The sequence below is a fragment of the Apodemus sylvaticus genome, chromosome 16 (genome assembly GCF_947179515.1).
Source record: "Apodemus sylvaticus chromosome 16, mApoSyl1.1, whole genome shotgun sequence".
Lineage (NCBI taxonomy): Eukaryota > Metazoa > Chordata > Mammalia > Rodentia > Muridae > Apodemus > Apodemus sylvaticus.
The window spans coordinates 38,392,881-38,408,028 of record NC_067487.1 but is presented as its reverse complement, the minus strand read 5'-3'; the positions used below and the strand labels follow the sequence as shown (position 1 = coordinate 38,408,028).

Here is a 15,148-nt window from a genome sequence, read left to right as displayed (position 1 = left end):
GGCTTCATCTCTTCCGTGTAGCCCAACACGGTGTTCCCTTTCTCTAGTGTTCACAACGGATACCCAGTTCACCAGCAATACTGACTGAGAAATGAGTTGTTAGGAAAAACCAGTCACCGCCTTTAATGTTATTGGCAATTTATCAATCACCCACCGCAGTGTGCCATTCTTTCTTGCCATTCGTGGAGAGAGGGGGAGGGAGGGAGGGAGGGAGGGAAAGGGAGAGGGAGAGAGAGGGAGAAGAGAGAGAGAGGGGCCACTTAATGGTTTTTTTTCTTAGCTTCTGGAGATCCTAAGCACCATTTACCATCACATGCCTGTGCTCAGACAGAAGGAGGAAAGTTTTCAGTTTATGCTAGAAGCCATCTCCCAGATTGCCAGCTTTCACATGGACGCTGTTGTTAACAACCTGCTACAGAAGCCTCTGCCCTTTGACAGGTAGAGTCTTACTGTATCTGGCCCCTTCCCCCAAAAAAGACCATCTAACAAGGCACCGGGAAGGATGCATTGTTTGAAAGATGGCAAAGGTTGAAAACATCTCACCTGAACAACAATTTTAAAATTGATGTTTGAACCACAAGTGATAGTTTTCCAAGTATTTTATTGAATGCGAAAGAGCTCTCCTCTTAAAATATAAATAAATGCATCACGTTTATAATAAGTAAATACTGAAAGGGAGTATTCCTACTCTTTCTGGTTGTGTAGAATGTACCAGTGTGAGAGGTTTCCATCTGCTTGGACACTTACATGCCTCTCCAGGCCTAAGATGCTGGGCTGCTAACCAAACCATCGTAACTGCCTCTTGACATGTCTATCTGCCTTTGCATGTGTGATTACCATCATAATGTGGTCATAAAGTAAGTCCGATAGAAGAAAGCTCACCATCCGGTCAATTGTCCCTTACCTGTCGACTTCCCGGCTTGTCACCCTAGGGACACAAAGACATTGTGGAAAGCACTGGCTGAAAACCCAGCCTCCAGCAGCAAACTCATGAGAGCCCTGATAAGGAAACTGGAAGGCCGGTTAGAGGATGATATAGCCGGGACAGACGCCATCTCGGTGAGTTGAACGTTTGATCTCTTGCCTCTGTCTCCTATCACCTCTGTGGCCTGCTCCCACCTGCTCCCAGGTAAGGTAGCATTAACCACATTTCTAAAACACCTAACTTTAACTATGGTCTAGTTCATATTGAACAAGTGTGGCAGCAGTGTTGTCTGTGGCTGGTCATTTTTGGAAGCAAACTTCTCACCAGCCCCCAAGAAAATACATTTCCAAAGAGTCGTCTTCAATATAGCCACAGGATCATGGTTGGTAATTTCGTTTTGTTTGTTGTTGAAAATCCCCTCTGCTGGAAAACATGTCACACTCTGCAGTGTGTCTACCCTAAGTCACGACACTAGTTTAGAGACCAGTTTATGGTCCCTTTTGTGTGTGTGTTTTACCATGGACATGCTTAGATTAGAAAATAGTCCCTGAGAGAAAGTCTGTAGCAACCTAGTGGGAAAAAAAATGGCCTTGGAAGAAGGGAAAGTGCTTGACTTGATGGAGAGGTCCTTTCTTCCCTCAGGTGGCCTGTGCTATGTATGAAGTGATCTTAACAGGGGTGCGTATCACTCACTTGTATCCAGAGCTGTTCACCCTCCTCCTGAAGCTGGTCAGCTGCTCCCTGGGCCAGAAAATGCCAGCTTCTACCCTTAGTCAACGGCGACGTGTAATGCAGCTCGGCGAAAGGCAGCAGTTCCCAGACCCCTGCAGGTAAGCGGCCCCTCAGGGAAAGATGACGGTTCTGGTCTCATACTCCCAAAGGGGAGCTGTGCAACTCACAGTCTGTGCCTCCTGCCCTGGTATCACACCCGAACCGAAGGAAGCCGGATGGAACAGGCGAGGCTTTGGCATCCTTTAACCATGACGCCAGGCCGGTGGTTGGTTTTCCTGAGGCAATATCCAAGGTGTCTGCCTAGCATGGTCACATTAGAAGCAAGGGCTATGCTTTCTTCCTTAAAAGGCAAATGGTTACCCTTGTGGGGATCTTTCTAGGAAAGCTGGAAATCTGTGATATGGAAGGCTACAGAAAAAGAAAACTATATTCCATCTAATCTAAGGCTTTAGCAACTGAAAACAGCAATATTCATCCCTATAAAGTAAAACCTTCCATTAAACCATAGATCAGTGCTTTCTTTTCTTTCATTTAAAAATCATTTTATTTAAAATTTTTTAAGACATTTTTACCATGATTTTCTTCCTCCAACTCCTCCCAGACCCTCTCAACCTACAGACACACACACACACACACAGATACACACACACACACATACACACACACACACACACACACACACACACACACACATACACACTGACCAAAAATGAAAATGAAAACAAAAATAAGACCAAAAGAAAAAGTAGACAAAATAAAACCAAAAATCCATTTAAAAAAAAAACATGAAATTCATTATTTTTGTTTTTTGAGACGGGATTTTTTTGTGTAGCTCTGGCTGTCCTGGAACTTACTGTCTATCTAGACCACGCTGGCCTCGAACTCAGAAATGCACATGCCTCTGCCCCCTGAGCGATGGGGTTAAAGCCATGTGTGGGCCAATACTGACTGACTTATATTTCCTATATTTTGAAATGTTTTGTGCTCATCGAGAATATAAATTGTATTGAATTTGAATATATATAAATTGAGTGTGAATAATTTGAATATAAAGAATTGAATTTGAATGCGAATGAATTGAGTTGAATGAGAATTGTGGGTACAGATTCTTACCTTCCATCATGTCATTGTTTCCCTGACCTTCTGCACAGCCTCTCATTCCAACGTCAAATCATAATGCAACCTTTTAAAAGGCATTTTAAACGGCATTTAGACTGCATGTGTGCTGCAGTGCATGGCACTTCACCAAACTGGCAGCAGCATAAAGGGCCGTACCTGAGTGCAAACATGCCTGTGTGCATGCACAGACAATAGCAGCCACATCCTAGCAACTCATGGGTGCACAGTTCAAAGATCCAGTAAACTAGACTATTTTTCAGTTTCCATTTACAGGAGGTTTGTTTGTTTTTGTTTTTTGTTTGTTTTTGTTTGGTTTGGTTTTTTTGGTTTTTTGTTTGTTTGTTTGTTTGTTTGTTTTCTTTTTTGGTTTTTGGCTTTGGTTTTTTTGAGACAGGGTTTCTCTATAAAGCCCTGGCTGTCCTGGAACTCACTCTGTAGACCAGGCTGGCCTCCAACTCAGAAATCCGCCTGCCTCTGCCTCCCAGAGTGCTGGGATTACAGGCGTGCGCCACCACAGCCCAGCTATAGGAGTGTTTTAATCATTTGTTTTTCCCTATGGGCAGTTGTCGAGGCTTCATGTCATTATCTATTGCCTCGCATGCCTTTTGTCTCCTTTGACCCCCAAGACTGAACTGTGAGGATGGGGCTGTCTTTTGTTTGTCTTGCACAACATCCTACAGTTGGGAGAGGCTTACAAGGCTTAGGGAGAGTCACCTTGAGAATTCACAACTTCTCATGGAGGGTTTGTTTACTTCTATGGCTTCCGTTGTCTCTTCTAGACTCTCAACTGCAACTCTGAAATGCCTGCAAGCCCAAGCCATGAAAGAAGGCCTTGCGAAAGAATCGGATGAAGGCGACAATTTGTGGACCCTCCTGAGCAATCCCGATACCCATCACATAGGCGTCTGTGCACTGGCCAGGTATGTGCGGGTGATCCGGGACGGATGCCAAAGAGCGTAAAGAGCAGAGTGAAGATGCAGTACAGCCACCGCTAGCAATCAAGCCAACACAACGGGAAAAAGATTCCCCTTGGGAAAGAGGGAGCCGTGTGGCAGTTTGGGCTCCAAACTTACCGCTTCTCACAAAGGAAAACAAACAAACAAACAAACAAAAATGATTCAAGTGAACTAATTTAAATAAACTAAATTAAATTTGCTACTTTTTGGATGGGTCGTCTTAAAAGGTAAGGCTTGGCTGGCTTTCATCTAATATTTCTGTTCAGAGGTTAAGTATTGGCTTGAAAATCCTGCAAATGCGCTACGGCTTATTCCAGCGCGGTTCTCAACCCCCCTACTGCCTGCGGCCACCCTTGAACACAGCTCCTCGTGCTGTGTGGACCCTCCCACCCGTAAAATTATTTTTTTGTCGCATCTTCATAACTATAATTTTGATACTGTTGCAAATCGTAATGTAGATATTTTCCGAGACAGGGGTTTGCCAAAGGCGTTGCAACCCACAGGTTAAGAAGTTCAATTAAGTCCCTTTTAACATGTGTGTTTTCCAGGAGCATGGCGGTCTGGCAACATGGTGTCATACTGGATATCATGGGACACCTACTCTCGTCTCTCACCTCCTCCTCTGAGAACTACCGGATAACAGGCATGGCATTCTTCTCTGAGGCAAGGAAAAACACTCAGCAGAGCCTGCTCACTAGTCCCCCTGCTACTACATTGCTCACGTAGGACATGTCGCTTAGTGAGACGTGGAGCTATAGAAGGGGCCCTTTAAAGGGAGTTTTAGTGGTGAGGGGACCCATTTCGAAGGGGCTCAAAGCAGCCTGGTGAAAGAGAAAGAAAATCCTTCTCACAACCGTCTCCTGCCTCTTCTGTGAAAACCAAACTTCCAGGTCAGAGAAGGGACAATAATAAATGTGAGGAGGGGGGGGGCAAAATGCAAAATCAGCAGGTCATTAGCCCTTCCCCTGGCATAAGGCTAGCCAACCTTGGGAAGAAATGGGATGCATAACTTCTGTCTTTGCTGCTTCTTGAGTAAATCCTCCTACCTAGATAGTCTGGTCTTCTTTATCTTGACCTGTGGGTAGCTCACATCCGGAGCTCCGCCACTACAAGATTTGCTGGTTCACTTGCAAGGGCTGTTTTCCTCCACTCCACAGCAGTAAGAAGCCATCTTTAACTGTAGCTAAGATGCCTTTAGCCATCCCCCTGAAACGAAGGGACTCCCTTAAATAAAGGGGAGAGTTTGTTGGTTTCAGCTCATGAAGGAGCCAATCCTTTGGAAGCATGGAAATCTTCGAGATGTACTGATTTTCATGGATCAGAATGCCCGGGATTCCAACGCCATTCTGAGGCAAATGGCCATCCGGGGACTAGGCAATACAGCAAGCGGGGCTCCTCACAAGGTAAGAGGCATTCTTGGGGGAAAGGACTTGTTTAAGTAGAGTTTCAAGGTAATAATCTAGCTACACCCATCTGGTAGCTTCATAGAAACAGAGTTAATTAACAGCTTTAGGGTTAAAATACATGTGCTCATAGCCCAATTTTAGCCGTCATTGACACCCGGGAGTTCCCACCCTCTTCAAGAGACACACAGAATCATTTTATCTGTCAAGAGACCTTGTTTCTTTGCAGGTAAGGAAGCATAAGCAGATAATGTTAGAATGTATCATCAGAGGCCTGTACCACCTGGCTCGCACCGAAGTCGTCTGTGAAAGCTTGAAAGCTCTGAAAAAGATCCTGGGACTGCTCACAGACAGAGACATCAGCTTCTACTTCAAGGAAATAGTGCTGCAAACAAGAACCTTCTTTGAAGACGTAAGTGAGCCTATTTGGGAGTCTCTGTTCCCTGGAAGAAGTGAGTGAGCGGCCAGCGTAGTGCTTGGAGAAGACGGTGGGTGTCCCACCAGCACTCTGTGTCCACTCCGGAGAGCCTCCGCAAACGGTTCCCATGCAGGCTGCTGACTCCCTATGTCCCTCTACCTGATCCCTCTACCCAAGCATGCACTCTGGCCCAGAAAACACAACTGATCTAAGCAGAGTGGGCTAGAGTTGTTACAGAGGAAGCTAGCCCTGGGAAGAAACTTGAACAAATTTCTCAGGGTCCTCGCGTCCTCACTTCACAGGAGATTTGAATACCACTTGCCTGTGAGGGGAGCATACCCACAAACGGTCCATTCTTTCCTCTGTTCCCTGCCTGATTCTCTTTCTTTCTGTCTGTCTTTCTTTCTTTCTGTCTGTCTGTCTTTCTTCCTTCCTTCCTTCCTTCCTTCCTTCCTTTCTTTCTTTCTTTCTTTCTTTCTTTCTTTCTTTCTTTCTTTCTTTCTTTCTTTCTTTCTTTCTTTTTCGACACAGGGTTTCTCTGTGTAGCCCTGGATGTCCTGGAACTCAGAAATTTGCCTGCCTCTGCCTCCCAGGATTAAAGGCGTGCGCCACCACTGCCCGGCTCTCCCTACCTGATTCTCATTCCCTAGGTTTGTTTCCTGGGTGTATCTCCCAAATAAATTGCTCACAACTCATTTGCTTTGGAATACAGACATCAAGACAATTCCTAGTTCCTCTGACATGACCTGTTCCACTTCCCAAAGACTCTTTTAAACTCATGAACCAAACCCAGCATTTGTCAATAAAGTTTTATTGGAACATAGCCACACTCACTGATGACATATTGCCCGTGGTGGCTTTCACGGTCCACCTACAGGGCTGATAACTGATGAAGGGGTCATGGGGCTCATAAATAGTAATTTATTTGGCTGATCGCCAAAGATCACTAAGCAATCTTAGGCGAAGGGGACTCATTCTGTATCAGTACAAACTGTGGACTGATTTCTTTATTTGACGAACTGTATCTTAGTATTTGTTTTTGTTTATTTACTTTTGTGGATGTAAAAATCTGTTTCACAACAACTTCAACCCAATGTTTTTTATCATCTATAACATTTTCCTCATGGCCTGTTGCCTGAGGAGCTGGAGAACTGCTAATTTCCCTCTCTAGTTTTGCCTTCACAAGCATCAAAGCTTCATTAAATTACTTATTTATCTTCCGGCCTCCAGGCTGAAAACATATATTCCCTCCACTGTTCATCACAAACTAATTTTTCTATTCATTATATATTTTATAGGAAACTGATTTAGTTAAATCTCCTATTGAGGTCTGAGAAGTATCAAACAGAATTTAAAGAAAAACTACCTTTCAAGTGCAACATTTCCCTATTTATTTACTCAAATATCTTAATATTTCTCTTCCTTTCTGAAACTTTGATGATTTATTAGCTTCAGGTTTTAATTACATATAATTTTAATTTATTATTTTAATTTAATATGTAATATATACCCTCAGCCATTAATTCTCAGGCGCTGTATTTTTGCACCCTGTTCTTTGTTTCTATTCTAGAGTGACCTGTTGTGTGAAAACAGCTCTCTGCTTGTTTTTGCCAACCATTTTCCTTAATTTACTAGCATCAGTTTAATTCCCAAGTTATCCTCAAAAATGCATACTGAGCTCCCACCCAATATAGAGTTTTATGACAAAAAAAAAGTCTCCCTTTCACTCCACAGATAATTGATGTCACTTTTTAGCAAGGGGCTAACTGAAGTCTGACTTTCAGGCCCAATCTGTTAAATTCCTGAGATCTTGTTGAAAGAATAATATTTCTCTTGGATCTGAGTCCCACGTAAGTTATAAGTCTTCTTAACAATTTCAAAGCAACGTTACACTGTGTTATGATAAAAGAAAAAATATACAAATACTTTCTGGTTATTAGGTTAGGCATTTTTCTGTCCCAGTAAGGATTAATTCCACCATATATGAATAAAACTTTTATAGAATCTAGATGTTAGTAAAGACATGCAAATTTCCCTCTATAAGTGTCATGTCCTACAATGTGCTTAACTCAGTAATACTTTGCCCTCTGTATTTCGCTACAGGTTAAGCATACAATTCTGTTATCAGTCAACTTTCCTCTTTCCCATCAGTATGAAGGGCAGAAGTAAAACCATGTGGCTGTGCTACACTCTTGTGACTATGCCCCCATGCCACACCCCTCCTGTCCCCTGCTTATTACACTGCCACCATGAGCAATCAGTTCACTCAGTGGTGATCCATTTTCCTCAACTGAAAACTGAGAATATTGAACTTGACAGCTATTCCCTAATTTTTAAACTAGGTTTGTTGGCCCACACAGAAAACTCACCTGTGCTTCTTTGTCTTGTAACTTTGAACCCCCATCCACAAAGTACGCATGAGCTAACAGAGGCTTTTCTTCCAGTCTTCTCACATGCTGCTCCTTGAAATCATTTCCAAATGTGCTGGACCAAAAAAATATTTTTCCATACCTTCACATGTTCACAGGAGGATGAATAGGCATTGTACAGTTTGGGTCTAGTTCTTCCTCCCAGCCCCATACTCCAAGAAATAATACTCAGACTCAAAATACATTTACCAATGCCTAGGCCATATTGCTTGGCTCTTCTCTGACTAGATCATAACCATAAATATCCCATTTATTCGAATCTACATTCTGCCACATGATCAGGTACCCTTCGTCCATCTCATCACATCTTCCCCGGGGGGGAGCCTCCTGTAGCTCATGCTATCCCAGAATCTTTTCTGCCTCCTAGAGGTCATATCTTCTATTTCCTTGCTAAGTTGTAGGCCATCAGATTTCTTATTGACAGGTTCCACATCCAAGCAGGCATAAGACAATCTTTCTACCGGTCAAGTTTTTATTTGGCCTGAGACCCAATGTCAGGATTCGGGAGCAGCTTTTCATGCCCTTACAGACGTTTGGCATCTTAAAGAAGAGCAGGGAGCCTTGTGCAGCTTAGATAAGACAGCCCACAGCTGTCTGTTAAATGATGCAACCATAACATTTTATGAAAGTTTATAACAAATGGGAATCGCCCATGGCTTCCTGCCACCAACTCTCCTCATTTGTCTATGTCTGTAGTCATATCTCCCCACAAAGGCCAAAATCAAGTCTTCAGTTCTAAAACAAATCTGAGTCTAGAGGATTTCTTTTTGGAAGCTGTGTACATTTTTATGAAGAGTCCTTGGAATGCACAAGAGAGAGCGACAAGGATACACTAGTGCCCAGATGCCCACCTTCCTTCCTTTGCTTGAAGTGTTCGGCAAGGTGGGGTTGGGTACCAAAGGGGTGCCAGCAGGGACTGGCCTGTGAGGAGATCCCTTTGTCACCACAGGAACAAGATGATGTGAGACTGACAGCCATCTTCTTATTTGAGGACTTAGCCTCCCTGACAGGAAGAAGATGGAAGATATTTTTTGCTGAGGAAGTGAAAAAGAGCATGATCTCCTTCCTCCTCCACCTCTGGGATCCTAACCCCAAGATTGGAGCTGTAAGTAGGCCTGCAAACACCTTCACCTCCTCTCTCTCTCTCATCTATCTATCTCTATCTCATTCTCTCTCTCATTCTCTCTCCCTCCCTCTCTCCCTCTCCCCCCTCTCTTCTCTCTCTCTCTCTCTCTCTCTCTCTCTCTCTCTCTCTCTCTCTCTCTCTCTCTCTCTCTCTCTCTCTCTCTCTCTCTCCTCCAGGGCTGAGACACACAACAAGCCTCTCTCTGAACCAGAAACTAGGACAGAAGTCACCCTTCAGAACTCCTCCCACTCAGAACTCCATTTTGGCATCTCTTTCCCCCTTTCTTTCAAGCCACAGCCTTCCACTGTTGCTTTCACTGTATTCGTGAGCAATTTCTCCCTTATGACAGATGACCCTGATGTTGTGGGCTGTGATAGCAAATGAGCTCTGTTTTCTAGGCTTGCCGTGACGTCTTGGTCATCTGTATCCCTTTCCTGGGCCTTCAGGAGCTCTATGGAATATTAGACCACCTCCTCGAACAGGACCTGCCACGGGCCAGGGACTTCTATAGGCAATTCTGCATGAAACTGGTAAGCGTACAGCAGATGGTGTTGCCGAAATAGCAAGACAGGAGTCTAGACAAACCTCAGGAGGATGTATATAATTGGTACCAATCTCTAACATGAAGCTGACTGAAGTCTCCTCTTCAGGTCACATCTCTTATATTCATTGTGTTTTGTTGAAATAACAACAACACGGTCAAGATAGCCTTGCTGGGATGCAACAGTCCATAGTGTTCTCACACATTCTCCTCTCCCTCACATACAATAAGTATCAGTTCTTCTCTTGTCCTGGAACTAAGTCTGTTAAGCTAGTTCTTTAACCTCCAATGCCTCCCTGATTAAATCTTTGTTGCAATGGCTCTAAGACAACTTTGAGTCACTCGGTGTAAGGCTGTGGCTGTTAACTAGCCTTTAGCATTTCGCTCACATGGAATGAAAAATGTCATCAAGGGTCACTTTCCAATAGCTGTCTTTGAATTCATCCACATTTCTTCCAGGCCAAGAAGAACCAGGAAATTCTGTGGATCCTCCACACCCATTCATTCACCTTCTTCACCAGCAGCTGGGAGATGATCAGGAGCGCCGCTGTGAAGCTCACAGGTGAATTTCCCTTCCAGGCCCCAACCCACACAAGCCTGTTCTTTCCTCTTTAGTTTTCGCTCTGACTGAACTCTCCCTGAAATGGTATGAAACTGGTATGGCAGGAAAAAAAAAACGATGGAAGTCAGGCAGTGAGAAGAAATGTGTTTTCTGTCTTGTGATATCATCTTTTCTTTCACAAGTAACTAAGTGCAGCCTCTTCACCTCAGCCACAGCCCCTGTGCCCTGACTTGACCGTTTGTCTCTTAAGTCTTCCAAGATCCACTGGTCCAAGTCTTTGGTCTTTATTTTCCCAGAGACTTGTTTCCTAGCCTGGTACCACAGAATAAATACTTGGCCTCTTTCTTTCCTATGAACCACATGCTGTGTTCTCAAGATGAGCACATGAACAGCAAGATCATGTAAACGAGGAGCACATTGATACAGGGGCCCTTAGCTCTGCTGTGTGGCGTGGGACGTTTCACTTCCCTGTGTCACCCCCATGCCAAGTCAACGACATAGAAAATGAGTGAGTCTCTAAAGACTCTTCTACTATAAAATGTTAAGTGGTCTCTGCAAGCCTGTTCTAACAAACCCATCCCACAGTAAGCAGGTCCTGTCCATTGGTGTGGTCAGGTTAACTCCACGTTTTTATTAGATCATGCCTTAATTACATTATGCCTTAATTACATTATAAATTTGACAAATTCAGAAACACTATCTCATGCAGGTTTGAAACCTGACAATACATTCTCCCCACCCCAAGAAGGCCAAATTGTGGATTTTCTAAATGAACTGGACATGCAAACACTTTCCACTGATGACGCTCAACACCCAATAGAAGCTCTCCTCACATCAGCCTCGGAGACGCATGGGGACTTATATAGTTTATCCAGTCATCAATCAGCCCATTAGCCTTTTGACTACATACAATCAGGTCCACTGTTCCCTGATAGTGAAATCAGTAACCTTTTCTTTTGGTGACTTTAGATGCCATCATTCTCCATTTGACCAATCGATATGTGGAGTTATTAGACAGAGAACAACTCACCATGCGTAAGTATCACCCCTACTGTTTACAAACTTTTGTTCCATTCTTAGAGAGAGATGGATTATTCCAAGTTCCAGATCATCCCAGAAATATGGAACCTCAGTATCCACTTATTTTCTAAAGCTGACTAGACCCTAGAATTTCTATGAATTGATCACAGCCTCCAGTTCCACCCCTTTGCTGATATCCCAATGATGTCCTTTTGATCACAACCATGACCTCTGCCGCTACCGTGTCTTTCCCTCCTCCTCTTCCCCTCCCCCCTCCTTCTCTCCCTCTTTGTCCTCTTTTCCCTCCTCTCCTCCCTCCTCTTCCTCTTTTCCCTCCTCCTCCTCTCCCTCCTACCTTCCCTCCTCCTTCTCTCCCCTTTGTCCTCTTTTCCTTCCACTCCTCCCTCCTTTTCCTCTTTTCCCTCCTCCTCTCCCTTCTCCCCTCCTTCCTCCTTCTCTCCCTCTTTGTCCTCTTTTCCCTCCTCTCCTCCCTCCTCTTCCTCTTTTCCCTCCTCCTCCTCTCCCTTCTACCTTCCCTCCTCCTTCTCTCCCTCTTTGTCCTCTTTTCCTTCCTCTCCTCCCTCCTCTTCCTCTTTTCCCTCCTCTGCTTCTTCCTTTTCCTCTCCTCTCTCCCTCTCCTGGAGATTGAAGCTTAAATTTCAAACTACACACTCTACCACAAAGCTCCACCTCCAACCGTCCATTATTATTCATCTTTTAGAGCGGAAGGTGAGCACTGACTTGAAACCACACCGGACTGGCCTGGACAGCCCTGCGGGGCTGTATATACCAGGCCTTGGCTATAGTTGCTTTTCCTACTAACCACTGACCCTTCTTGTTCATCTCTCTGTTTCCATCCCAGGACTGCAGGCACTTCGGCAGGACCCCTGTATCAGTGTCCAGAGAGCTGCTGAAGCTACCTTACAGACCCTCCTGAGAAGGTGTAAAGAGATCAGCATCCCACTGTAAACCATCAAGAAATAAACTGCTAGGCGTTTTCTAAAACTAACTCCTGTCTTTGTCCTATGAACTCACAGACTTGCATCTTCTTGAAGGCAGACACGGCACCTAAGATAAGAATATTCAAGTATATTCCTTACACTCCATAGTCTTCCAGGGGGGTTCCATTGATAGGAAATTTATAAATCCATTCTTGAGATGGCCTGTCATTTTATTAGTGGCAGCCACATGGCTTTGATTAGCCCTTTCTCTTGAGAAATGTACACCCAAGCAGATGCAGACACCAAAGAGTGGTATAACCCTCACATTAGCCTGCTGGTAAGAAGAGGGCTACTGTTATCTTTTACACATAGGACTTTAATATTGCTGTCAGACTTTGAATCACTACCCACAACCAAATATTATCCCATGATAAACTTTAACCTGCCTCTTGTCTCCAAGGTTATAATTTATGTTTCAAACCTGTGCTAGGTGTTATTCTGCAAAAGACCATTTTTGACATTCTGCTAAAATGCAAAGTTTCTATTTTTAAGCTACAGCAACAGACTCTATGTGTGTGTATATCTATGTGTGTGTATATCTATGTGTGTGTATATATAGATATTCTTCATATGTATACATATATACTTATATAATCATTTAACAACAAAAACTATAAAGCATACTTATGTATTAGCAATGGTATTGTTCTTTCTCTCTAGATAGACTATCCCTGAAGATTCCTACTAGTTACATTCTCTTGTCCTCACTCTCAAATTCTCAAGGAAAAACCTTTTGTTGCTACAAAACTAGAGACTGAAGTAGTCTTTTGAGTTGAAGAATATGGACCTACAGTCCTTTATTCATTCTCTTAAACATTCATTATGTATCTACAATATTTACATCATTGTTAGAGCCATAACATAACAATGCAACATAGTCATGAGGAAAAAATAATCTGTCCTTATGAAGTTAATGTTCCATGGAATCTTTGTGTATGTTCTAGGTGATGGAGCCAATCTCCAATATGGTTTCCAAAGATCTTGGATCCTGGTGGTTAGGTCCCCATGTAGTTTCTTCCATCAGTAAACAGGACTGACTGTAGTACAATCAGTAGAATGTTTCAGAAATGATGGTTCAATTTTGCTTTAAAGACAGAATCTCCCAAGGGCCAGGTTGACCTTAGGTGTGATGGGAAGTTATAGAAGATCTTAGATGTTTGACCCTCTTGCCTCTACCAGCTGAGTGCTGACATTGAAGGTACCTATCACTATTCCTAGATCAAGACAAATTCTATTAAGGCTTTCACTATACATTCTGAAGTCACTCAGCACAGTATTAAAATGACAAACTCTGCTTGGAAGCCCAAGACAAGGGCTTCTTTTTTTAGTCAATAATCCCATTTATTTAGTCTTTGCTGTATACAAGGCACCATGCCTTTTTGTGGAGGGGAAACTTTATACAATGCATTTTAATCATATTCACATACACTCACACATACTCATCTCCTACATACATATACCCCCACATCCCTGCCTCTCCCAACTTTACATTTATTTTAATAATATTGAGTCTAATTTGCCCATATACTCCTAGGTATATGACAATCCACTGGAGTGTGGTTAACCTACCAGGGACACATTCTTAAAGAAAACTGACTCCCTCCCTCATCCAGAAGACACCAACTGTCCAGAGATCCTCAGGAGTGGGATCTTGTGAACCCCTTCTCCCTCTATATTAGAACGGTGGTTGGCTTGATATTGTGCAGATCTTGTGCAGGTGACCACAGCTACTGTGAATTATTGCAGGTAGTAGCCAAGACGGGTTCTTAAAAGATACCACGTTCTTCTAAACTGATCACTCCAGAGACGCAGTGCACTCTGACGAGATATCTAAGCCAGAATCAAACTAAGCTTTCCCAAACTCCTGAGCCACAAAACTGAGACCATAAATCTTTGCATTTTAAGCCACTAAGTTTTGAAGGTAATTCATTATGCACCTGTAGATAACCATTGCCCAGGGGGTCAACAATCCCAACAAAATGATTTGCAAACTTCTGTGTCTAATCAAATAGATACATTATCTGGGTAATGGCCTTCATTAAATTCCTAATAGAATAGCAAACTATTCCCAATCATAACATATATGAAACAGAGCAATAAAAATAATAGAGAAATGTGGGTTTAATTGATCTCCTTTGGCAGGTTATTTTAAATCAAATAACTTTTCAAAATAGCATTCTCCAATGAAACTTTCTTCACTGATTAAATAATTCCATTTTTCTACTCTAACCAATGTGATAGCCACAAGCCATACAAACCTTGAAAAGTGGTTTATACATCTGAAAAGTTAAATTTTTAATTTCGTTTAGTCTCGATTAATTTTAAGTATGGATCCAAGCATAGTTTTCCATTTTAACACTGTGCTGAGTAACTTCAGAATGTATAGTGAAATCTTTAATAGAATGTGGCTGGAGTTAGAAGAGGTGACAGGCAGCTTCAACGCTAGCACCTAGCAGGTAGAGGCAAGAGGATCAAGGTCTTCTATAACTTCCCATCACATCCAAGGCCAACCTGGCCCATAGGAGACTCTATCTTTAAAACAAAACAGAAAATATATAAATTGGTTTGAGACACACTGGAATCATAGATAATCTTCAACAGTAATCCAAACAAAGAGTAATGATTTAGCTCTTTTCTCAGTAGTTCTTCATATCTATATAACACCTGAATCGACTGACTCACAGAATAAACCAAATAAATAAAATAGTCTTTGTGGCAGAAGAAACTTAGATCTTCTCCTTATAAGATGCTTTTTATTAATCTCTCCCACTCACTATAATTGTCTCATAGTCACCAAGAATATTCCCAATCTGTCCTCCAAGAGCACAGTGTGCTTCTTCCTAAGAGTTTAGCATGCAAGAAAGAGCCCTTGTGGTGTGGGGAATTAGCGGCACAGAAGAAATGTGTTGGCTTTCT

The 15,148-nt window shown here is 42.9% G+C and overlaps 1 protein-coding gene across 1 annotated transcript in view; it reads left to right on the top strand.

Moving 5' to 3' along the window:
• Mroh2b (maestro heat like repeat family member 2B) overlaps positions 1–12,342 on the top strand; it is a 64,723-nt gene extending 52,381 nt beyond the window's left edge. The window contains exons 31-42 of the mRNA XM_052159680.1: positions 281–438; positions 933–1,059; positions 1,568–1,755; positions 3,556–3,696; positions 4,281–4,395; positions 4,989–5,135; positions 5,365–5,547; positions 8,932–9,087; positions 9,507–9,638; positions 10,109–10,211; positions 11,181–11,246; positions 12,094–12,342. Of these exons, the coding sequence (XP_052015640.1) occupies positions 281–438; positions 933–1,059; positions 1,568–1,755; positions 3,556–3,696; positions 4,281–4,395; positions 4,989–5,135; positions 5,365–5,547; positions 8,932–9,087; positions 9,507–9,638; positions 10,109–10,211; positions 11,181–11,246; positions 12,094–12,200 (1,623 nt within the window). The 3' untranslated portion in view covers positions 12,201–12,342. The remainder of the gene's footprint in view (positions 1–280; positions 439–932; positions 1,060–1,567; positions 1,756–3,555; positions 3,697–4,280; positions 4,396–4,988; positions 5,136–5,364; positions 5,548–8,931; positions 9,088–9,506; positions 9,639–10,108; positions 10,212–11,180; positions 11,247–12,093) is intronic.
• Positions 12,343–15,148: the final 2,806 nt, after the last annotated feature.